The 24,770-nt window shown below is 36.9% G+C and overlaps 1 protein-coding gene across 10 annotated transcripts in view; it reads left to right on the top strand.

Moving 5' to 3' along the window:
* Nucleotides 1-24,770, top strand: part of EYA4 (EYA transcriptional coactivator and phosphatase 4) — a 145,106-nt gene that overhangs the window by 4,065 nt on the left and 116,271 nt on the right. For all 10 annotated transcript variants that reach the window (XM_019006197.1, XM_019006198.1, XM_019006195.1 and 7 more), the window contains exon 2: nt 13,757-13,858. In XM_019006197.1, coding sequence (XP_018861742.1) covers nt 13,826-13,858 — 33 coding nt within the window. In that variant the 5' untranslated portion in view covers nt 13,757-13,825. The remainder of the gene's footprint in view (nt 1-13,756; nt 13,859-24,770) is intronic.

Here is a 24,770-nt window from a genome sequence, read left to right as displayed (position 1 = left end):
ACAGATATATGTCAAATTGGTTGAGTATTTTTAAAGCTTTTTGGAAGTTCAACACTAAACCAAGTCTGGTAGCAGCAACACTCAGATGTCTTTGCTTTTGTCTTTGTACTTGAGAATCCAGTAGTATTTCTGCTATCTAATATATCTGTAACCTTCTTGACATTTTGCGTTAAAAAATCCCCGTATTTATGGTATGCAACTGGAAGAAGAGTGTTGATACTCAGTCATTGATCGAGAGACTTATAAGTACGCCTAATAAGTGCTATTTTTCTTTTTTAGATTTAAATATTGTGTAAATGTGTGTCCAACTTAACCTTTTTCTGTCATTGAAAAGCGCTAATTGATCTTGCTGACCCTGACATAATAGTATAGTTTGATATTTGAAACCTTTCAGCTTTGGCATGGCCCTTTTATCACCCCTGAGATTTCAGGGCATGGTTCTATTGAAAGCATAAAGTGTACTCTTTGAAAAATTAAATAAAAATGGTTATTAAAAATAAATTATGGTCTTTTAAAGTCAGTCCATGTTTTACCTATCAAAGCATCAGACTTTACAATATACATTAAAAACTTTCTGATTTACTTGTATGTATTAGGTGACATTTTAGACATTGCTGTACAGAAATCAGATTTTTATGAAATAATTTTGGCCAATTCCACACTTCTGTGTTGCAGTGTTTTTAAATCTGTCATTAAATCAGAAGTGGTTAAAGGAACTTGGATGCAATTTGCAGTGCAAAAGCTCAGATAAGAAGAGTACTTATATGTCAAATAAGTAATAAAATCTACTTGAAAAGGCAGTAAAAGTCACATTTTTAGTCTACATTGTAGTTTGCAACGCTGCCAAAAGGATTGCCTTTGGGATGGCTGTAATGTAGGACCTTAAAGGCAAAAGCTATTTTAAAGCATTTTCTTCATTTTATCTCTAAGCTGGGAAGTGTGTCAAAGAGCTGGCTGTCTTTTTGCTTTAACGTTAAACAGTGAAAATTACTTTGATGATTGATTATCCTATATTGAAATGTATCACTGGGCAGTCTCAGTCACAGGTTTGTATAGGCTTGTTATCAGGATTTTGAGCAAAATGTCAAATGCTAATGGACGTCTGAGGAATACTAAAGTTTAAGCATTTTATTTTCAATTTGTTAAAAATGTCCTTATTTCTCCAGGGGAAGATTACAATGACTAGTGATTATCTTCAGAGCTTCTTACTCCATAAGCCAATGAGACTTTTTTGATTTTAGACTGTTAAGCTATACACTAAAGTTTGATTCAGGCTGCCATGGATTTGAAAAGAAGTAGTTTGGAGGATTTCTATGCACAAATTAATTTGGAGATCTATGTCTTTTTCCTAGAAACTAGAACTAACTAACTAAATACTGTTACAGTGACTTTTCATTAAGCAGCTCTCTGTAGAACTACAGTGGAGGGCAGTTCAGTTGGATGTAATTTAAATTCTGTCTCTGGTGAACTCAGTCTGCCTGGGCTGACTGAATATCTCTTTGCACTAGGGCTGTGCAGGGCTATACAATTTGACCAGTTTGTAGCAGAAAATTACAAAAAAGACCTCCAAAGGTAACCTGAAAAATACTCACACAAAGACTGATTTTTGCATAGGTGTTAACTTACGTATTTAAGTCAGTATGCACTAGATTTTTTGGCAGCATTAAAATTAAATACTATTGTGATGTGACCCAGTATAAGCTCACATTCTCAGCAGTGTAAAAAATTACTGCTGCCTTTTTTTTTTTTAAATTGGGTAGGTCAGTGAGTAGCTGGTCTGCTCTTGACATATACACAATTAAACCACAAAAACTTACATTAAAATACCATGAAGGGTTTGATTTAGACCATAAAAGTAAAAGAAACACAGAGCTGAGTTTGCAATTTTTCAAATAATTCTCCTCTATGACTATGTGTATATAACTATTGAAATCAATGCTGGTGCATGATGTAATTGGAAACTTAACTTGATGTTTTGTGCCAGATCCTTAGCTGTTGCAAATTGGAGTAGGAATGCTGAAATTACTGGAGTGGTCTCACATTATGCTGGATGAGTATCTAGTCCTCTATTCTTAGTTCAGTTTGCTTTTTTGGTGGGGTATTGCAATATACATTATATGCGTGAGATCACATGCACAGAGAAGTGATCCTGCAATACTTAAGAACAACAACAACAAAAAAATAGAGTTAAATATAAATGTCCATTTTTTTTCTTTCATTTTACGGCATTTTCATACTCCTGTGTTTGAACTTTTTTTTTTGTAGTGTTTTATAAATGACCACAGAAATGCCCTTGACAGTAACTGTATTTTTGAAAATGGTGCAGTTAGAAATATTGCTAATTGTGTGTATTCTTTTAATTCTGTTACGGCAACTTTGTTGCTTAAAGAAATGAGAAATTGGGTTGTGCTTATTCAGGGACATTTAATGAATGCCAAGCCTATTCAATGAAAGGCATGAAGTCCATGTTAAATCCCATTTGGATATTTATTTTCATTGACTGTAGTATACTCCCAGAACATCACAGAAAATGAAGTTTACCTTACTCCCACGAGAGAGCAGCTAAACCAACCTCTGGACACTTCAGTTTGTGCATCCTGACATCATGCTGTATGTGAGGTCTTTCTTCTGGCTCTCCCGAGTGTCCCAGCATAGACATGGTCTCACTAAACCAGGCACAGCACAGGGAGATTATGCACATTTCCTCTGCCAAATTCTAGCAGTGCAACTCAGACTCAACCTAGTGTTTCTGTTCTGGTCTTCTTAGCACAGAGAGCTGGGAAGTTGAGAACTAATAGGGCTGAATGGATATAGAGGTTTCTACAAATGCAGTGATTATATTCTGGGAAAGGGTCTTGCAAATAACATTTCTTATTACCCCAAAGCAAGATTTAAACTGTGGTAGGTTTTCCAAATGGAAAGATGAAAGTACTTTTCCACTCAGCCACCTATTATGTTTATTCTAATCTGGTGTGGTAGAAGGATCTAGTATAATGTTAAAATTATTTTTTTTTCAGTTAATTGCACCTTCAGAGAAGCAATTTTTGTGTTCAAAGCACCATCTGAATCCTGAGCTCACACTGTGCAGCAGTATGTCTGGAAGTTACCTGCAACATGAGGTCTTTCAGCTGAAAATGGCTAGATGATGTGTTTCCTAGTCTTTCTGGTATCTAGTTAGCTATGATTCAGCTTGTTTTCCAGTTTTATGGCTAAATGATAGTCTGATTCCTCCAAGGGCTAGATGAGCAGTCAAATTTTTGGCATAAAACAAATTAAATAGAAGGGTTTGCTCCCTGATAGTTGTGAAAGTGCCCAGCTTTTTGAAGGAAGTCCAGGATCGGAACAGCAGCTTGCGAGATGCTGTCAAATCAGGACTAAATCTGAAATAGTTTGATAGTAAGGTCTGTAGGAAGAGATCCAGCATTTTGCTCTGTTTTTACATCATTATCTAGGGATATTGGTTCATATACACATCAATAGCAGTAACCTCATGTGTGGCTAACCCTACCTAAAGTCCTACTTCGTCTGTTTCCTGTGGTAGAGAACAGATAAGCACGAAGCCATGGTTTCACATTTGGTGGCAGCTCTTCTAAAGCGGCCCCTTTACCCACCTCTGCGGGCCACTCGTTTAAGTTGGATCTGTTCTTGCTGTGGTTCACAAACAGCTGTGCTGGCAGCCAGGCAAAGGTCGGAATGAGTGGCAGCACCCGTGCTGCTGAGCCTGGCAGCGGTGCTGCAGAAATAGCTGCAGAACCACAGTCTCCGTTACCTAATCTGCCACCTCGATTAACTGAAGTGCAGGGTCAAGTCTGTGGGATAGGTGGAATTTTTCAGAATGAAAACATTGTCTACAAAAATGATCCCCTGATCTTTAATCAAAAGGTCGTGTTGATGCAGGGGTTTTCGACTAAAATCGAAGTAGCAGCAAATAATTTGCAGATACGTGTGCAAGTTAAAACAATAGGGAAAGTACTGGGGCCTTTGGAGGGGACAGATGTGATTTTCTTGAAGGAAGGCAGGAGTTCAGACGTGATACCAGATGACAGAACTTTTCCAGATCTTTGCACTGCTGTCCAAAAGCTGGGCTTGCAGGGAACAGGCGGAGCATAACTCCGCTAGAAGTAGGACGTCACTGCCAAGGGCTGCAGCGCTCGTGACAGGCTGCATTCTTTTATCACTATTCCTGGGGAAAGAAGTGCAATAATTTCTCAGAAGTGGCCATTACATAGCTGTCACTGTAGACAAGTGCTTAATTTATGGGAACTATTTTTTATTAGACTCCACTGTCACAAAGTATTAACTTACAGGCTATGACGTTCCAAATGCCTTTTTTTAATGTTGTTCCCATATAACACTGAAATATGCGTACTATACCGCATCACGGGTTTATGAACACTCAAGCAAGCCAAACCAGAGGTATTATTTTTGATGTGAGTACAAGTTTGATTTCCAAAGATAAGTGTAGTGATGTAATAAAGTTCTGTAAGTCTGTCTTGAGTTGACATGACTTTTTGATTAAAAGTTGAAGGATACAAAATCAACTTGGCACAAGTGAAACGGATTAAACAGCAAAGCGAAACATAGATTTCACAAATAGTTACTTGTTAACAAGTCTTTAAAAACCATGCTATTACAAAGGGTTTTTCAGGGGGCAATCATCAAATCAAAACCTATTTATTATTTTACCAGTGACACCAAAATTAGTAAGTTCTACAAGAAGTAATACCCTTGATTAGAACAATTGCTGACCTAATAAAAGATATTCTTCTTCTTACAAACTTCCTTATACTTCCTTTGTTAGACTAATGTTAGACTAATGCCTGAAGTACTGCTACTACAAAGACCGAGGTAAATAATGAGGGGAGCAGATTGATGAGAGCAGTCTGGCTCATTGAGCAAACAGAGCAAGCAAACAATATACTTCACTACAAGCCAGCAGTTTATTTAAGAAAAAAAAGAAAATAAAAAAAAGGAGGCCATGGCAAAGGATAATGATGGTATCATAGCCAAAGAAAGGAGTAGTAAGTTTAAGTACTCAGCACAGTAAGAGGAGTTAGCTGTGTAGTATGGGTGCAGCTACTACAGCAAAGTTGTACCCTTTCTTAGCTTTGGAAAGGAAGCTTTAAAATATTGGAGGTTTCAGATTTAAGACCAGAGGAGTAATTAAACTTTGGAAAATATTTCTTCCAGGGGATTAACAAATTTTAGTTGACCAAAGGAGAATGTAACATAGTTTGATCACAGCTAATAAATATCTAAATGAGGAAAAGGAAATGTGGTAAAGGATGCATTGTCAAAGCAGTTGTTTTAGTTAAAATCTATGACTATATAATCTAGAATACCTGTTTTTCACAATTACTTTGTGTGGCACACTTACTGCTGGCTCACAGTAAAAGAGATTTTCCTGTAGGATTGCAAGCTGTTCCACGGATGTCAAAACATTTCAGTTGCCTGTGGGGACTGCTGATGGGCCAGGAGCCGAAATGAGTGCAGACAGCTCATGTGAGGATCAGCAGCATAAAAATGTAGATTACACAGGACATCTGGTATGGGGTTTTAAATGTTCTTTGTGCTGGACAAAGGTGGAACATAGAAAATTTTCTGCTTTCAGTCATTGTGTTCTGATGGTTTCAGTTTGACTTGATGGCTGGGGTGAAGCAGTGTTAGTTTTGGTGAGTAATAATTGTCATTCTGTTCTGTCAGAAAGCGCCCAAGCTTCATGATGGCACCAGAAGGGGTTCTGTATTCTGGGACAGTTCTGCATTCACACTTTTTGCTTCCCATCATTCATGGAATTAAAAAATAACAGTTTCTAAAATGCATTATTTAGGGGTTACTGTCAACTTTGGTTAAGAAAAACATTTCTTCTACCAAGCTGTAACCCAAGGACCCAGGTTTCTTTTTGATGAGTTTACTTTTTATTTCTTTCTGACATTTCAAAATGTTCCGTTCAAGAATTTCATGTGAGACACTTGGCAGTAACAGGAATAGCAGCTGCTGAGCAATGACTCTCACACCTAAAAAGGATGGGCTGCTGCAAACTTCCTCCTTCACCAGGATGTTTCTAGTAAGCCTAGTGTGTGTTTGAACTTTTACAGTAGCTCTCATTACATCCTCATACTGCTGAATACTCTCTTCAAGCTGCAGCATGATTTTTGAAGCAGGTAGGATGAATAGGTATGTTACAGCTTTCATGAGACCATGAGGCTGGATTCTTTGCACTAAGTTTTTCAGCCTTGTAAAACTGCTGTTTACTTTTACCTTGTGGATATGCTCGTTTTTAGGTTCTCCTTGATTCTAAAATGTTTCTGTTTTAGAAATAATCTTTATTTTTAATTTATGCTTATTTTGTGTCACAAGGTTTTAGAGGGGGTTTTTATGTGTAAAAGGTAAACTTGACATGTTTTTGGGGAGAGGGAATAGGAAATAATTAATATTTTCAAGTTGACAGTGTACCTTTAAATAATCTGACTAACTAAGTTTAGCCTTTTCCTCTCTGTTTTCAATGGCTTATTTATAAATAAATGAAATGTTTTCTTGATTTGTTCGCAGCCATTTTCTACAAAAAAGAGAAAAAAGTTGTCTGAGAAGTTAGCCAAAATACACTGTGTAGTAAAAATCAAAATCCTTCTCCCTAAGAAAATCTAGTTGTTTCAAACGTTGAAATGGCCAGCTTGCAGGAAAATAAAACAAAAATCTTAATTAAAATATTTTAAAGAGTGTGGTTCTATCTGTGGCATTTTTGCATTACTTGTTTGGGTTTTATTTCTTTCCCATGGGAACCACCTTTCTTTTCTCTTTTATCTTTATTTTTAGGGGAACACTGTGGGATTCTAGATTAGATTTGTTTATAAATTGAGGCCAGAAACAGTATCAGCATTTGTTTTACTAATTTCTATCAGGAAAATTTTGTAATTGATTAATTTGGAATGAGATAGATGAAGTCTGTGTAGCTACATGCCTTATCTAAGCATGAGTGAAGAGGTCTCTCCCAGGGAGGCCCCCAAGCCTTAGTTGATTTGTAGCTCTGGTCTCAATTTTAGCAATTTCACAGTGTGATGTGCATTGCTAGGATAAGGGATGTATTGCTGAGTTTATAATTCTGTATCCTGAAATTCTCAAAGTTAATCCTTCTTTGTTACACAGGTGGCAGGGGTAGGAAGAGTAGGGGAATCAGTTTTAGTCATGTTTGGGTGCCTGTAAAGTTGGTACCCAGAGATGCAAAAGATAAGTGTTGCACCAGTGTGTTCTTTTACAAAACTAAAGTAAATGAGATCCAGTGCTTGCAGTTGTTTGGCATTTGTCAGGAAGTCTTTCTGTTTTCCCCATTTTTTTGTTTATGATGGTAGTATCAGCAGGCAGGTGTGTCACAGACCCTTTCTGTTTCTTACCTGGTTTACGTACCTAACTGGTGCAGGGACATCATGGACTGTGTTGCTCTGCTTTTTTGTCTTGGTGACTGCTTTTGACTGGTTCCAAATGGTTTTGTGGTGCTGTGACTTGTTGCTAAGTCCGAAGTACCTGATGCAGAGTCGCAATACCATCTTAATTTTTCGTGAATAAAATGTCCACAAATGCTACATAAGCAATGCTACTCTTCAGCAAACTCAGTTCAAGAAAGCAAATTACACTAAACTGACAATTATACAAATACTCATTGAAGACCCCACAGAATTTGTAAGACTGTGTCTAACAAATGAATAGCGACTTGCATGAAAGTCAATAATTTGATTTGAATTTTGAGGAGTTTTCAGTGTATTGCAGTTTGGTGGCATGAATCGTGTCTGTTTTGATTACTGTATTTAATGTTTGGCATGAATTCATGCACTGAGAAAGGAAGAAGGAAATAACAAATTATGTCACAGTTAGAGATGTGTTTTTCTTCAGTCGAGGGAGAAGGTAGAAGGAAACTAGATGAGCTCAGAACTGTAAATGTGTGGTGGATGTTGAAGACCCCATGCCTGTTGTTAACATGCATCCCAACCCAAGATCTGAAAATAAATGTGTTAGGAGGAACAAATACTATTTCACCTCCAGCAGGGATCGTAGCAAGACTAAATCAGGTAATGTCAGACATCTCACCTTGAAACTTATTAATTTCAGAAGCACAGTTTCTATAGACATCAGAATATATACCATACAGCCAGTTTAGACGTATACATATTCTTATGCACGTCCATGAGATGAGGATGCTGAATGAGTCCTAAAGGGTGCCCTGCACAGCCCCCTCCAAGTAACCAGTACACTGTCACCCAAGTATTTACTGTGAAAATGAGGGCTATTTGTAGAGAAAGCAGCTGGGTGGGTCCATTTGCTTTTCAGCTCATCCTGGAAATTCCTCCTGTATTCCTTCCCTGTTAGCAACGGTGTATGTGGCTAAAATAGGGTATTCATCTGTGTTAAGTTTCGTGAGTTGTTCTGTGAAATCCCAGCATAATTAAGATTATTCAAAATAAGGAGCAATCTATCTTCTCTATTTAAGCAATGCATCTGCAAATGCAAATCGATGTAGGCAGGTGCTCAGCAGAACACAAAACCCAGGGAAGACTATTTCATTCCATCAGGGCTTGCTGGAAATGCCTGGAGCTAAAATGGGTGGTACATGACGTTATGGCTTGCTGTTCTCTCCACCGCATACCAAGGGCTCAGGGTGAGGAAGGAGCTCAGTTTTTTGGAAGTCACTAATATAGAAGTGAGAACTGGACGTGCTATGAAGGGTTCCAGAATGCTGTCTCTGAGAGTAAAATTCTCACCCTCAGCAAGCTAAAAGTGGACTGAAATCAAACTGAACCAAAGACATCCATATTTAACCCTCTACAGAAGAGGGCCCAAGGAAGGGAAAAAAGAGTATTAAAAGAAGAAGACTATATTCCCATTAATTCTCTAGTCTGTGGAGCAAGATTTGTTTCTATAAGGAAATAGGTGGTTTTCAGGAGGCTCATTTCACTCATATTTATATCAGATAGTAGACACCAGCTAAGGAAAGGGCCTCATCTAAACCTAAATACACATGCAAAATTCCTGAGCCATTTCTGCTTTCATCAAGAATGCTTCTGGAATGAGAGAGGAAAAAATATGGGAATTAAAATAATTTAGAAATTCTGAATATATTTCTGTTTGCCTGACAGTTTTCCTCAGGAAAGAGCACATGCCCCTGACAAGGTGAAATGCTGATAAATCAGCATTTGGTTTCCTTTTAATTTAGGTTACATTTTATCTTTTTCACATGAAACTTCCTGTGATGGGCATACAGACAACCAGAAGGATGTTTTCTTAGGTAGGAAATTACTAAATATTAGGCAGTACCTGTTTGTTATTGCCCATACCCTTTCCCCTGTTCCTTCAAAAAAATGGGTTTAATGGGAAAAAAATAGCATGAAATATTCTAATTTTATGAGATTGCAGTGCTAAGCACTAATTTCTTGTTCTGGTTCTAAAGCAATTTTCTCATTACCTGCTTTGCATAATCTTTCACAGTGCCTTAAATGTGCTTTATTCTACTCAGAAGTTCTGTAGGAGTGGTGCAAACCCAAAGTGAGACTTGCCTGAGACTGAGAATTTGAGCCCTGGAGCATGTCCTCACTGGTTCATGTCCTGCGTTAATTCAGTGGCAGCAATCAGCACTAAGTACTAGTGCTATCACAGGTTTCTGAAGTAGAGCACTAGAAAATGAGAAATTGCTCTATTTGTGAGCACTTGTCTCTCAACATTTTGACTACCAACCTGTGGCTGTGAAAGAAATGATTTCTTTTGTGGCTGAATGAATTGTGTGAACCACAGAAGCATCCTTCTACTGGGCTTGTTACCACCATGTTTCAAAAAGTGTAAAACAATATAGTATATTTGTCATATGTGTAAAACAATATAGTATATTTTGGATCATGAAATTCCTGAACTCTATTGCCAGAGCATCACATGATACAACATTGGAAGAGCTAGGGAGCATCACATGATATAATCTCAGTAGAAGTAGGTATTCTTTAGGTAAAACAGAATAAAAAGGATATGAAAATGTGCCCAAGATGATTATAATGTGAAAAAAAAAAAGTGGTAGAAACTGAGGATAATGCTCCCCCTGTCCCTGAATTTCATTTCTGAAGACCAAATCCTAGTGGCCGGAGAGAGGACTTTCTTCCCAAGCTTTTGTGTTCAAGTGAGATAGGGCAGATTTTTTGGTCTGGTGGCCAAACTCTTCTTCCAGATGATGGATTTTTCTTGGAGATCCATATCCCCGTCTGGCCAGCTGGAGGGCCTGAAGCAGCCTCTGGGATACTCCTGGTAAACGTCAAGTGCTTTAAGGCTGGTTTTTACCTGGGGGTCCCCAACCTTCACATTCTGTCTTGAGCTTGTGGAAGTTGCAGCAGCATGCAGGATCAGATTGGACATCCCATAGAAAATGCACTTGTGTTACACTTTCAGTCATTTATGAAGCAGTGCGCAGCAGATCCTGAAGTAGTTTATTTTCTTTAACTTATGTGTATATCTCTGGAAGGAAACACATGGTTCTCCTCATGGTCAAGTCCTGGAAGTTGCAGTTTAAATTTGATGAAGTGTTTTATTCCCCCAGATAAAAACAAATAAATAAAAAATTAGATTTAAATGCATTTGTTGATGAGGAAAGTCAGGAATCCTCCTAATTAAGACATTTCTTAGAAAGGTAAAATTTTTATCTGGGAGCATAAAACACTTCATCAGTTTTAAAGCCACATCTGCAAAGAGTGGATAAAGAGGAGAAACAGGCATTTTTCTTCATTCTGGCTTGTCTGTGAATTTAAGACTTTTAACAACAGTTTTAAAAATATTTAAGCCCAGTTAGAAACACTTGCAATATAATAGGGATAAGAATGCGCTCCCTCCCTCTGTTTTTAATCTGGTTCTCTTGATGGAATAAACTACAAGGTTGAATTGGTAACTGGATTATTGCCTCATAAAACAGCACGAGGTTACTATTATCCTTTAATTTTATATCTTTATTAGGGAGTAATGTTGGTCTTATTTAAATCACTGACTTCTCTAATGGTTTTTCTCCCCTTTTACAAATTTATAAAACTAAACCCTAAAGGATTTGGTCTAAGTGCAATTGGCATAACTGCCATTATAAAAATCTTTGTGTTAGCAGTTGGTTATAATCAGCCACTCTAACTGGGCTCAGAATGCGGCAGGATTTAGCTGTTGATAGGTAGAATAATACTGATGAAATATTATTTCTGAATTTTATTTTAAAAAGCTCCATTTCCAGTAAGAACTTCTGAATTTTGAGGCAATGTGAAGATCAACAGCAGTGCCCTGGAAACTTATAATTTAGCATGTTAGCACAAACGATCTATTTAACATACTGTGTGTTTCTGCAAAGATTTTTAAAAGCTTGTCTTTGTCTTGCAATTCAGTGAAGTGACTTTGAAAATTCATAAAAGTTAGTCTTTTTTAGAAGGCAACTAATAAAAGTGGCATATTTAATGATGTGTTCCAGTGAATACACCCACTTGAATTTTGGAACACAACACATACTGTGGGTGAATCATTGGCAGTTCTTGGTAGTAAAGCTCCTATTGGATTTGTGTCATCAGGATATATTTAAAATTTTGATAGACTGTTTTTTTTTTTGAAAAATGTGACATCAATCTGTTGATCTCATGTGCTTTGATCAAGCATCCATCAGTAGGAAAAGAAATATGGGTCTGTCTGTTCTGGTATAGTTCCGTAGTTGAATTTTATACAGAAAGTGAAGTATCTGCCACCTTCAGTGACCGAGTGACAGAGCATTTACTGTTTGAATGCAAGCCAGGTACTGACTTTTCAGTCAGTATACTTAGAAACTAGTCAAAAAAATTGTTACAAATTTTGCATTTTTCTCTGCAGGCAATCTTACCAGCGCAATAACATGGTCACACTACAAACTTTTAATTAAATCAAAGCAGATTTTATGTTTAAGTTATTAGTGGAACATTTTAGTATCAGTCATAAAAATTCATCTCCGTGTTTGCAATTGCTTTCTTTGATTGGGACTGTGCAGGCAATGCCATGTAGAGCTGCTTTCTCTTAAAATACCCATTGTCCATGGCAGGCTTCTTTCTGAAATTTGCCTGTAGTGGGTGTTTTAAATAAGCCCTTCAATTCCCCTTTTAGCTTCATTGAACAAAGACTAGAAAAGATATTTACAAATACAGGAGTGTGGGCTTCACATTAACCAAAAAATGTGAAGTGATTACAGTTTTGGTGAAGGCATTGTGGGGGAAGACATCTATATTGTGGATCACTCTGAAATTGAGAAGAGATTAAAACTATTTTAAAAAACAGGAATTATTTTCAGCTGAATGATGTGGTGAAATACATGCAACACGATTTTCTTGCAATTTGTCTTTTCCTTATGTAACATTATGGCAAAAATTAATGAAATGTGAATGAAAACAATTTTGAAGCTTGGGCAAGAGGGAAGAAAGACACAGGAGGGTGTAATTTGGTGGCAGGAAAAATTTAGCTGAAACTCGAAAGCAAAGTAGTCTGGGGCTGTGTGTTTGTGTTCTAGAAAATATCCAATGCAAAACAAAATGAATTTTTGGGAGTTATGTTTTGAGGTGTAAGTGGAAGTATGGCAAGTAAGCGGCACTTGAGATGAAAAGAGGAGGTATTCACAGGGAGATACAGGACAGTGGGTGAGAATATGTGAGTGCCATGAGTTCCACATAGGTTCCATGGCTCTGGTTCCTTTCATATGTATCTGCAAGTGCCAATGCAGTTGTATATGTTTTACCCTGGGTTGTGTTTATTAGTGCTTGCTGGTCAGAATTTAAAACAGAGATCCTAATTTTGAGCATGGTCCCAGGTAATTCCTTGTGGTGCCTTCTTGATAAACAAATCTATGTAGTATTGATAAGCAAACCCAGGATGTTTGAGTTCCTTAGCATGTGTGTTTATGCATTGTTTTTGTGGATTTTTTTTTAATGTAACATGAGCTTTGATTAATAATATGATTATTGCATATATGAAATATCCCTGTCACATTTTTCTTTTTTTTTTCTAAATTGTGCAAATTTGTATGACTCCAAAATGTATCTTTTCTGAGAATGGAGATTGTAATATAATCGTGTGTATAGTTAGTGTCACCATGATCATTCACAGGCAGAACTCCTGGAAAATAGAATTTCCCTGTTGAAGATCTCCATATTTGATGAGAATGATTCACTCTATCAGAGAAGGCATAGACATAGCAGATAATTAGGATAATGTCTGTCATTTAGCACTTTGCAGGGAGCTGCTTGTTATAAACCACTTTGTGTATTTAATTTAATCCTAAAGGAATTTAATGAACCTTGGAGAAGGGACTTCATGCTGATAATTGCATAATAACCCATTTTTCTGCCAGACACTTAATGGCTAAGAGGTTATCGTTAAATGTGTGTTAAGCAGTTCTCTTCTATAACTGTCTTTCTAAGATGTTCTCTCAAGTGTTATAATTTGTTGACTACTTAAACAGTTTATTCAACATTTTTGCTTCTTTATTGGTTTGTTTTTAGAGATATTTTTCTCTTGAAGGACACAAAGAAAAGTTCCTGTTTCTTTTGGTGTGTTTTAGATAGTTCCCAAAAGAATACTGAAGGTGTTGAAGTGCTTTACATGAAATTAGTCTTCACATGGGAACTTTGTGTGAGGTTTTAGTGAAACTGCAACATCAGTTAGGGTGTTTTTTTATAGCAGATTTGCCTTAGAAGTGAGGACCATAGACTAACATGTAATTTTTTAATCTCTTTTAATTTAGACTACTGAGCTGTAAATTGAAAGGAAGATAATTTCTGCTTGTGGAGGAAAAGAAGGGTGAACAACCTCAATGGAAGACTCTCAGGATTTAAGTGAACAGTCAGTAAGTACAAATGTTGCTAAATTGAATGTAATAAATTGAACTCTGTTCAACTAAGTTGTGTGAAAGGATTTTGGATTTGAAAATTATACTAAGATCTGTGGAAATCTTTCGAGCTCCTAGTTTTAAACCTTTTAAATTGTACATTAAATGAGTGGTTTTAATATTTTTTTCCCTGCTGAAAGAAGCAAGATCTTTGTTTTATAAGATTTTGCAGAGCTCCAATTGTTGGAGGGATATAATTAAGCTACACTGGAATAATAAAATGTTAGAAAAATGCACAGTTTCAAGGCAATTATTTGCCTTGTTCAAATAATTGCATTAAAATGTGTATCCATAGTGGTCTGCAAGGTCTTCCAAATCAAGGGTTACCAAAAAGAGAAACAAAATATTTCAAATGGTTAGACTGTGGCAGATGACATACATTAATTTTTTTCAGGATTCTCTTGGATTTCAAGGGGATTGTGAAAATCAGTAATCTATCCCCTGTTCCTCATCAGAGGGAAATTCCTCCTGGCACTGATGACATTTCTGGGAAAAATGGGGTGGACATTTCTTCTCCTTTTTCCTTTCTTATTTTCCCTTGCCTTTAAGGACTTCTTCTCCAGACCTCCTCTCCAGCAGACTGCAGTTCTGAGGAGACAGTAAATTCAAAGCTATCTGGGCATGTCATCCAATGTATTTGGCTGCTTAGCATCTTAATTTTCTGCTGTTTCTTACTGGTCACCACAGGGACCTGTTTTGCCAGTACCATGATCCTTATGATTCTCAGCTTGGCCTTAGTGTACTAAAGAAGAACGAAGGGATTTAGTATTTCTGTTTCTGATATGCTGAAGGGAGTTATCCATGCAATAAACTAGTTTGAATTTAGGGATTTTTGTGGGTAACACAAGTTCAAGGAATTGTGAAGAGTTGTATTTCTAAAATGTCAGTAATTTTCTTTAAAAGGACTACTTTGCTCCTGGCTGGGTAGCTCCTATCTGAGACTTTACCTTGGACTAGAGTTTTATTACTGATTTTAAATGGTACAGGACTGGAAAGTCTTAACAGTGTCTTAAGTCCCCATGGTGGCACTACCTGGGACAGCTGCACATATTTATGCATTTAAAGTGTTCCCAAGCAAAACTTTAGAGCCTGTAAAAGCTACGTGGCTTCATAATTTAATAAAGTTTTATAAAGGTCATAAAAGATTAGGCAGAAGTTCATCTCTTGCAGTCTGTGAAAAAAATTTTCTATGGAGTATTCATGGTGTGTTTATTAATAGCAAGTAGATGAGCCAGTTTAGCTTACTGAAAAAACATCTTTCCATAGTAGGTAAAATGTTTTTGCAACACTGGATGCCTGATAAATGCATATTTTAGAAGCAATTTTACTACCCCATCGGATAGTATAATCTCTGTAGTACTGCTCATAATTTCTACATAGCTTTATGCTACATGTGAAAATGGTCTTCAGATTGCAAATTGAGGTGAAACCTGTGCTGTGTTGCATACGAAGGTAGGATTTGCTGTCTTTATGCTAATGACACAGAAAATCATGATTCAAGACAAATTTGTCCTTCTTACTCTTCACTAACAGTGTCAGAACATAAAGGTAATGGGTGGGAGAGCCATTTCATCACTCCCTTTATCCAGGTGGGCACTGACACTAAAATCTAACCAAGAACTTGGCACTGTCCTGGGAAAAGGAATTATGTGAGGCCTGTCTGCCTAGAGCAGCCACTAAGCCTTCATTTCCCAACTTCAAAAGCCATTTCACTCTTATATCATGGTAAAACTCTCTCAACCAATTTTCAAAAAGAAAATAGCATCTCTAGGCTATGTCTGTGGGCTAGAGATCCCAGGAAGCAGGAGGCTTTGGTGGTTTGAACTCTAAGAAGGTATCAGATGCATCTGCTTAAGGTGTAGATGTGGTATTTCATACTGGTTAATGTGTTTTATACTGGTTAGCTCTGGGCAGTTTCTGTCCATCAGGCAGGATTTCTAATTCTTGACATGCTCAGGGAGCATAAGTACTTCTTTCTAGCCTCAAAATTTCTTTGGGGAGCTAAATGCATAACATTTAGATTGTGAAAATTCATGGAGCATAAGGATTGAGCCTCTGTTGCGTGCGTATTAAATTGTGTCAATAAGCATGTGTGCAAGACTGTGCTCAAACTTGTGTTGGTACCTTGGCTTCAAATAGTCAAGTCCTTGGTTACTTTAGAGACTGACTTTCTCTGCAGCTGAGATGGGTTAGAAGGTGTTTTCTCTTGCATGGTGTTTTTGTTAGACAATTGAGTTTCTGAAGAGAAAGATCCCTTTATTAGATTACCTGGGCACTCTGTTGAAGAATCTTTCATCCTTGGGAAAAGAAGTCAGGCACAGTTCACTGGTGAACAAGTTCCACAGTGAACAAGATTAATTTTCAAGTTTTTATTTAAAGAAAGGAAATTATTGTAGCTTTTAAGAGTAGTTCATCCTCCTGAAGCATCATATACTGTAGTGTAGCTTTTATTCTGACAGTCTTCTCTGTAAGTTTGAGATTACTATTATTATTTTAACTCAAAGAAATACACCAATAAGAAATTATTAGTTCTGTGATTCCTTTCCTGAAAGTGTATCAATTAGATGAAACTTACATGATCATACCTGTGAGCAATTTCACAGCATCCCTGTTGTTATATGAGAAATAAATTATTTTCCTTTTGTCTCAATGCTGACTCAGAGCAATGACTGACTGCGTGTCCACACACTACTTCTGAAATCTGTGCTCCCCTGTTCTCAGAACCTCTGAAGAGTTGTGCCTGACTGAATAGAACAGCTTGTTTTCTGAGATGCCAGCTTGATTAGATCTAATATATATATATATATATATATACACACACACACACATATATATATGCCATTTATTACATTATGTCAGTAATTTGTTCTTCCTATTTTTGACCAGAAGTCAGTCTACTTGCCTAATTGTCATGCTCTAGAGCCTCTGTACTGGGAAACCTCTTGTTTCTCCTTTCGTTTTTCTTCTGCTGAATGGCAGAGGTAGGGGAATCAAGTCTTAAACAAGATCATGCAGCAAGAAAAAGAGTCAGAATCAGAACAGGGTTTATTATATTATGTCTTTACTCACAACTGGATAGGTGAATAGCTCTATTTTGAAGACCAGCATAAAAAATGATGCCATTTACTACATTTAATGATGCCATTTACTACATTTAATGATGCCATTACTGATGCAGAGGTGAGCTGGGATCCATCAGGTGCAGTTGAGATCCAGTGGATCCAGTTGCAGCTGGCATGGAGCAGTCTGGGATAGGGCCTGTCATGCTACTGTACTTTCCAGGGTGGGTATGTGTCAAAAAAAGCTCACAACTTCCTTTTTCTTTTCAATTCAGATGCTGAATATATTTGCACATCCGTGTGTGGGATTTTCTTTTAGTTTATGTGAACACTCAGTTAATAGTATTCTGAGTGAAAAAAAAGAGGAAAATAGTAAGACATATTGCACAGATAGAAGAAAATAATCAAATGGTCCTTTTGATGTTCTGGTGTGAGGTCTGTCACCAGGTGCAGGCTGCTACTTACCAAGTGAAAGAGTACTTAAAGCCATGTAAATTTGTCTTACATGGACAGATGAAGCTATGTTAAAAGTTCTATTGATTTTGAAATGGAAGAGAAGGAAATTTTACTGATCTTGTGCTTATGAAGAGTCTAGCAATAGGGAGACAAAAGTTTTTCAAGACTGGTCTTGGAGATGGTAAATAAAACGATGATTTTTAGCAGCTAAATATTCTCTGGTGTGCTTTGGTATGGCAGAGACACTTAGGATTTTGATAACTTCAGGTTTACACTCTTTATTTGTCTCTTTTAGTCATCACTGTCTGTTCAGTCTGTATTAGTAGCAGAAGAACAATTTGGCTGCTAACTTGCTAGTTTAGGGTTTCAAAGGGCCTTATTAGAAACTGGTGTAATTTCATCCCCTGGCCTTTTTATATAACAGCCTGCATATTTAGATTACTTCATTTTAACCTAGAATTAAACAATAGATTGCAGTGCTGTAGGACAAGACACTAGCAGATGTGAAGCTAAACCTGAATGAACAGGTTTTTATTTTTGTGACATTTGGACAATCATCCCCCTTGTGCCCTGGGTAAGTTACTTGTTTTTTTATCAGATCGTACAGACTGTTTTATCTGTTACTTGTGTCTATGGCCCCCTTGCAGATGGATGATCTTGGCAACCTTTTTTGGACAGTGTTGTTTCCCCATTTTTGTTTTGTTTTAATGTGTAAAGCTGTCAGATGTGATCCCTTTGCAGATCAGTTTTCAGCTGCAGCTACTTCTCTGTTGCCTGAGCCCTGTGCCTGCAGCACTTAATCTTCCCCACCTCTGGGGTGGGCAGCCTGCTAGCACTTTGGCTGGAGCTGATTGCAGAGAAATGAAAATTAGTTTAAACTCTTCAACTGAATTTTAAAATGCTTTGTTTCACTGTTCTGCGCTGCAGCATAGCAAGTTGTGGTTCTTATCTCTGTTGTATCAGTGTTTGTAGGACTTGGAATATTACAGGCAATTCGTCTTCTCAGGTTAGTGATGTTGCTTAAAAGAGATATCTGGAAGTTATCTGTTCTGGCTTCTGGTCATGAAAAGCTGGCAGTATGCACAAGTACTTCAGTTATGAAAGTAAAGAACAATTGGGATAGGTAAGTAAAGAAATTATGGATTTAGTAAGAAAAAAAATTAGTTTCATTCATGAGTGATTATTTGCTTTTAGTTAAAATCAATCATTGAAGAAAAATGTCATTACTTCAAGTCAGCTGTTATAGAAAATAATAGAAAACCAGCCTGTCTTTTTGAAGGTTTATTTCAAAGTATTTTTGAGAATTGCTTAGGTATTTTACTACTTCCTTTCTAGAGAGACAGTAACTGTCACAGAGAGGTAGCTTGCCATAAAGGATCCCAAATTATCACCCATTTTGACTTACAGTAGACCAAGAATAAAGAGTAATATCATAATTCCTTGTCTCTCATCTAATAGGAATTTGAGGTAGAAACATCACTGTTCTTCCTCACATATGACATAACAGCTTCTGTGAGCACACACTTTTTTTTGCTCTTTCCTTTGTCCTCTACCATTTCAGCATTCTGTAATTTCTGTACAATGATCCACCACTGTTAAATTTGAAGGCACTTTTTTCAAACTCCATTGGTTTTACATATATATTTTATTTCTGTCATTTACCGAATGAGCCAGACCAAATGAGACAGAACTCAGAAACAATTAATGTATTTTGACTTGCAGAATAGACTGAGTTGACTTGTGTGTCATATAAATTGCATATCATTGGAGAAACAGTTTGGCATGGAAGATGGATACAGCTCTTCGCTGTTGACATACATGTAATAGAAATGTGCATTTTTTCTGAGTTTATTAAAATTCTAATTTAAAAGTACGATTTTTTAAAAACTTAGTAGGCAAGCTCTTAAAAATGTATCCAAGATAATTCTACAGAATAATATCCATGGCTTGTAAACTTGCAAGATGGGATGAGAGGAGAGGTTGGCAAACAAACAGAAATGCTCCTGCCATTGTCACTGTTGTGTTTGCTCTGGTTCAGCTCTCTGCCTGTCTCCTGGAAGATGTTACCATGTCAGTATCAGAGGTTTAAATGGAAAGACACTGTATGGGCTTTATTTAATAACAAGGAAATCCAATAAAAGAAAATGTTCTGCTGTCACACACTGTCCTTGGACTGCTGACAAGGACTGACACATAGCTACTATATAGTTTGTTATAGCTGGTATTTCTGGCTCCAGAGAGGCCTCAGACTAGAATTTTAGGGATAAAACTGCTTGGGAAAATTGCCACTGCCATCAGCTACATGAACTTTCCTCAAGGTAGATGCCATCTTCTGCACAGGGGTTACCAGGGTTCCTGGAACATGAAATTTGCTATTACTAGTGATGTTACAGCCCTGATGTGATGTGGATATCAGAGGTGACTTCTACTGTATTGTAACAGATGACATCACTAGAAAAAATAATAGCAAAAATTTGGAGGTGGAACAAATGGTCTTCAAGGCCTGAAAGCTGTGCCAGCTTAGACCTTCTTTGAGTCCTCCACAACGACCTGCTCACCTAAGAGGACGTTTGTATCTATGCATGCATACTTAAGATTTACATATGAGCCAGTCTAATAAAAGTATTACCTCTCTCTATAAATGGTGCTTTTGTAGAATAAATCATCAGAATCTGACAGACACATTCAAAGCTCCAGATGAATTTTGCTTGTGTATGATACTTGTTCAAGCATTTAAAATACCAAATTTATAAATGCTATACTTCTAGTTGATTTTAATATAGAAATTTAACTTAGGATTACTTACCAAATTTCCAAAGGTGTCCACGCCTGTCCTGTTTGTGAATGCAAAATGAAAATACAAGTTTCCTTAGCACAGGGATTGTACATCAGCTTAGGCTTCTGATTTTGACAGTGTCCAGGTGAAGTTAACATGTTCAGAAATACTCTCTTCTTCAGTAAAAAGGGGTCAGAGTTTTGTAATGAAAACAAAATATTCAACAACATGACAGTAAATCAATCTTCTCTAGCTTTTTCATTTTGCAAGGCTAAATGCCCAGTGCCTTCATGCCTATTAAATAACTAAGTCTTCATTTTCACATGAAAAGCATGGTTTACACTGAACATACATTTGGTTTTTACTCATTTGATTATTTTAAAAAGTCCAGATGCAGCAGAGTGCTGAAGAATATGTGAGACTTAGGGGATGTGGTTAAGCCCCCTAAATCAATGGGATTTTTCATGTGCTTTAAGTTAGGCATGTGCTTAAACACTTTTCTGGAAAAGACTTGGAAATGCAGAACAAAATAAAAGCAATAATTTCAGAAATATTTTACTAGCAAATGCATCTGAATGATTTGTGACTGTGGCTAATATTTATTCAGCATCATGTAGCAGTCATGGTTTCTTTCTTCTCCTTATAGTAGCATTTATCTGAGCTCTACCTCCATATCCAAGTGGTTGACTTGCAAGTCAACTTGTATTAAAAAAGAGAAGAATGACAGGGAGAAATATTAAATAAGTTTTAAATAATAAAATGACACTAGACAAGTAATCTAATTTCTTATTTTATAAAGTGTATCTTAAACGAATTGGGCACATGTAGATCCATTAAACCACTCTCACATCCTTTTATATTTGGTTAAATCTTAAGCAATGTGAAGAGGATGTTAAAAGCATTGAAATGTGTTGGCTACAGCAAATGGAAATAGTTTTGCCATAATATAACTTACGGGAAAATTTTTCTCAGAGGATCCCATTGGGGTGACAATGTGAAACTCATGTTGTTTGTTCATTTATTTATTTATTAGTTAATTAATTCTAAGATTTGTTCATACTCCTCCATGCTCTTGAAAGTAATCCCTGATGCTCTATGGGAATATTGTCATGGCAGCATCCTTTGCCTTGTGTCAGCACTTGGACTTCAACAGTGATTGTGCTTTAGTCAAAGAAGTCACCAGCCCAAATATGAAGCAGCTTGCATCTGAGAGACCTGGAGATTTTTGTTGGAGTGTTACTCTTGTAAAGGCAAGATTTAGCTGAGAAACTAAGAAACTAGGTGTGTTTAAGCGAAGACTGAACAAACTTCTTCTTAAATGTGTCAGCAAATCTAGTTTATTGTATCTCTCCCATTCTTTTTTTATGTAGGTTAACAGCAGAGGAATGAATGTTAGCTGACCATGATTTTTTGGTTATTTTTTTGTTTTGGTACTGGAAGCAGTGACTAATGAGATTTCTGTCATGAAAAAGAACATCTTTTATAGTGCAGGCATTTGGTTGTTCCTGTTTTTGTGAAACCTTACTGGGATTTAAATTTTTAGTCTTTGGTCCTGGGCCATATGCAATTTTTCTTTATGTGATTCAGTCAAAGTGTACAAGAGAAGGAGCTAAAGCAAACATCACCTATTTCTGAAATGAAAAAAAATGGTTTTCTTATTTTAGTTAGCAATGCTATTAAAATATTATACAGGTTTTCAAGTTTAAATTTGTCATGCAGTCCCCTTCCCTGTGGGACTACTCATGGCTTGCACTGAAATGTGTTGGGCTGCCACCTGATCATTTTGGGGATTTACAAAGTAACAGCCCAAAGTATGGGAGCCTTGTGTTGCTGGACATGGCAGTGTAGATAATAAATTCCATCCTTTAAAAAGTCAAACTATGCTTGTAGCTCAAAATCCAGTAATCTGTGCTTTAACTGTTTTTCAGGGAACCTTATAAATGACTCTGTGCAAATAGGATTTGTGCATATACCTACCCAGATAGGATCAAGTGTGAGAAAAAACTTGCTCACTAAGTGGTGATCCTTATAGTGTCTCTGGAGCAGTTAGTAAAACCTCTTACTGCTCTTTTTTCCATCCATTCAAAGATTTTTACTCTGTAAAAATTGTTCCAGGGGCCTGTAAGTGCAGTACATTGCTTTCCCAGCAGTTCAAGCCTGTGCTTGAGTGGAACGGGCTGTCATTTCCTTTCCTCCTTTTTAGTTTGCTTTCTTTCAGTTGTGAGATAAACTTGATAGTATGACAATTTTTGAAATGGTGAAATTAAGGAAATATGTGGAGTGCTTCTAGCATTCAGTGGGTTTTACCATCAGAGGGAGCAATGTGTTTTGTAGATAATGGTTAGCTATATTGGTATCCTCTGTTTTATTTCAGGCACTATAAACTGCATTTATGTAAACAGCCTGACCCTGATGGGCCCTGATGCATTTCAGGCATCTGAGTTTCACTTGCTTTATCCTGCTAACCCTGGTTGCCATGGACCATTCCAGGATGCTTTTAATTTAATGAACCCGATTCACTCAGCCTTCACTGCACTGGACACAGGAGCCTCTGTTCTCAGGGAAGTCCAGCACACAGGAAGAGTGAATGCTGTGCACAGTCAGTCAGATGCTGTATACAGGGGCACAAGTGTTCAGGAGCTTGAATCCAGCTACAGTTTCCCTTTACATACATTTAATCAGTTTCTAATACACACACTGAGCTACTGGTTATCAGCTTCTATTATCTATCTATTATCTGCTTTTCAAGAGATTAGTTACTCAGGCTAAGCTCAAGCCATTAGAACATTCACAAGTTCAGCTTGGGCTAAATAATCTTAAGAGCTGTATTTGTTTATGTCTTTCTGTGTGTACTTTTCCTTCCTTGCACTAATAATGGTTGTGGTGGTGCTGGAGCTCTGGTGGGCTATGGACATGCAGATATCCTTGCTGTTTATCCTGTAATCTAACTGTTTGTCTGCCATGTTCTCAAATTCATTGCCCAGGTTAAACAGCTTTGATAATCAGTTTTCATGGGATTTTACCGCATCAGTGTAAAACCGATGATTAACCTGTAGCCTCTGTACTGTGGCACCTGCATCTGGAAGTTTCATTAAAATGAAACTAATTTTATCCCCTCATCCCACGGCTTTGAAGGTGCAAGAGTGAGTTTGTCATTTCAAATAGAATGCTTATTAATAACTGCAGTAAATGATAATTTAAATCATACTCCTTGGGGATCACAGATGGAATTTACAGGGTTTCAAGAAGCTGATACCATACTGCATTTCATGCATAACTTGATTTTAAGTCAAGGAATCCACAAGATAATAAATTTAATCTGAAGATAACTGCAAATACAAAGTAGAAGTAGAGGAAATAGTCCCTGTCTGAAACTCTCAAGGGCAGTTATGTGATGCACCATTGGCTGATTGTTCATAAACTCTTTCGTTCTTTCTTCTTAGTAAAAGGGTTCAACAGTACTCAGTTTTGATAAAAGCAAACTTATGAAGACTTAACATTGACCTGAACTTCCCAGGTTAAAATAATACCTAATTTTAGATTAAACAGGGCAGAATTAGCTAACATTTTGAGAACTTTATACTGAGCTATTTACTGAAAATCTCTTCAGTTCATGCAATTAAACTGTATTTTAAAACATGTCTATGGAAGCAGATGTATTGCAATAATCATACACTTTATCTGCTTTTCTGATGCTGCTGGATGTCTTCTGTTTTGGACATTAACCATATAAAGAGTTCTCTTCAAAGTCCTGATGCTGAGCTGTGATAAATAAGACTGAATAATTGCATAACGTGATATACAACAGATTTGAAGAAGTTACTTGTTTCTAGTTGATAGTCTAGAGATCTGCTTTGTATTTTTTGTCTAAATACTTATGTATTGATGAAAGAAGACTTAGCATTGCTTAGAACATAGGCATTTGGAAAATTTTGTAGCAATGCAATTGTAGTTAACCAGTTACATCTACAAAAACTGAGTGCAAATCTAGAGCCTGATTCCAATGTAGTTATGCAGCTGTAAAATTGAGCTATTGTTGAAAGCCCATCAGTAGGGTATCAAGCAGAGCTACCGTCCAAAAAGCTTATGTCAGCACATATAAAGAGTAGGAGAAAAAAAAAAGAAGTATGTTTAGATTGTGCTAATCACTAGTTTCATGTTCTGTGGTGTATGGGAAATTGTGTATTTTTTGAGACAAGGAAATCTTGATGTCATCAACATGCTAAAATATATAATGATAAAAACCAGACTGTAATGGTCAGGAAGCTTGTACTACATGCTCCTTAATGGATGAATGAATTTCTCAAGACTACTGTGCAGGTCAAAAAGACCTCTGTAAGATTTTATGTCTGCATTGAGTTCCATTTGTAACTGGTCTTGGAACAATATTCAGTCAGTACTGCAGGTACTGATAGATAATAGACCTGATTGTGGATCTTCAAATCATGCTGCAAAATTCAGCAAGCTTACCTGGAAGAGTATGGAGCTGAGAAATAGATGTAATTATCCCAGTGACGTTCCTTGCTGTCTGCTTTGACCTAACATGATGTGCAATGAAGAGGAAGGATGTCAGATGGTT

This window comes from Parus major, chromosome 3 (assembly GCF_001522545.3).
Source record: "Parus major isolate Abel chromosome 3, Parus_major1.1, whole genome shotgun sequence".
NCBI classification, from domain to species: Eukaryota; Metazoa; Chordata; class Aves; order Passeriformes; family Paridae; genus Parus; species Parus major.
Note: the sequence above shows the minus strand (reverse complement) of the source record. Positions and strands in the feature narration are given on the sequence as shown.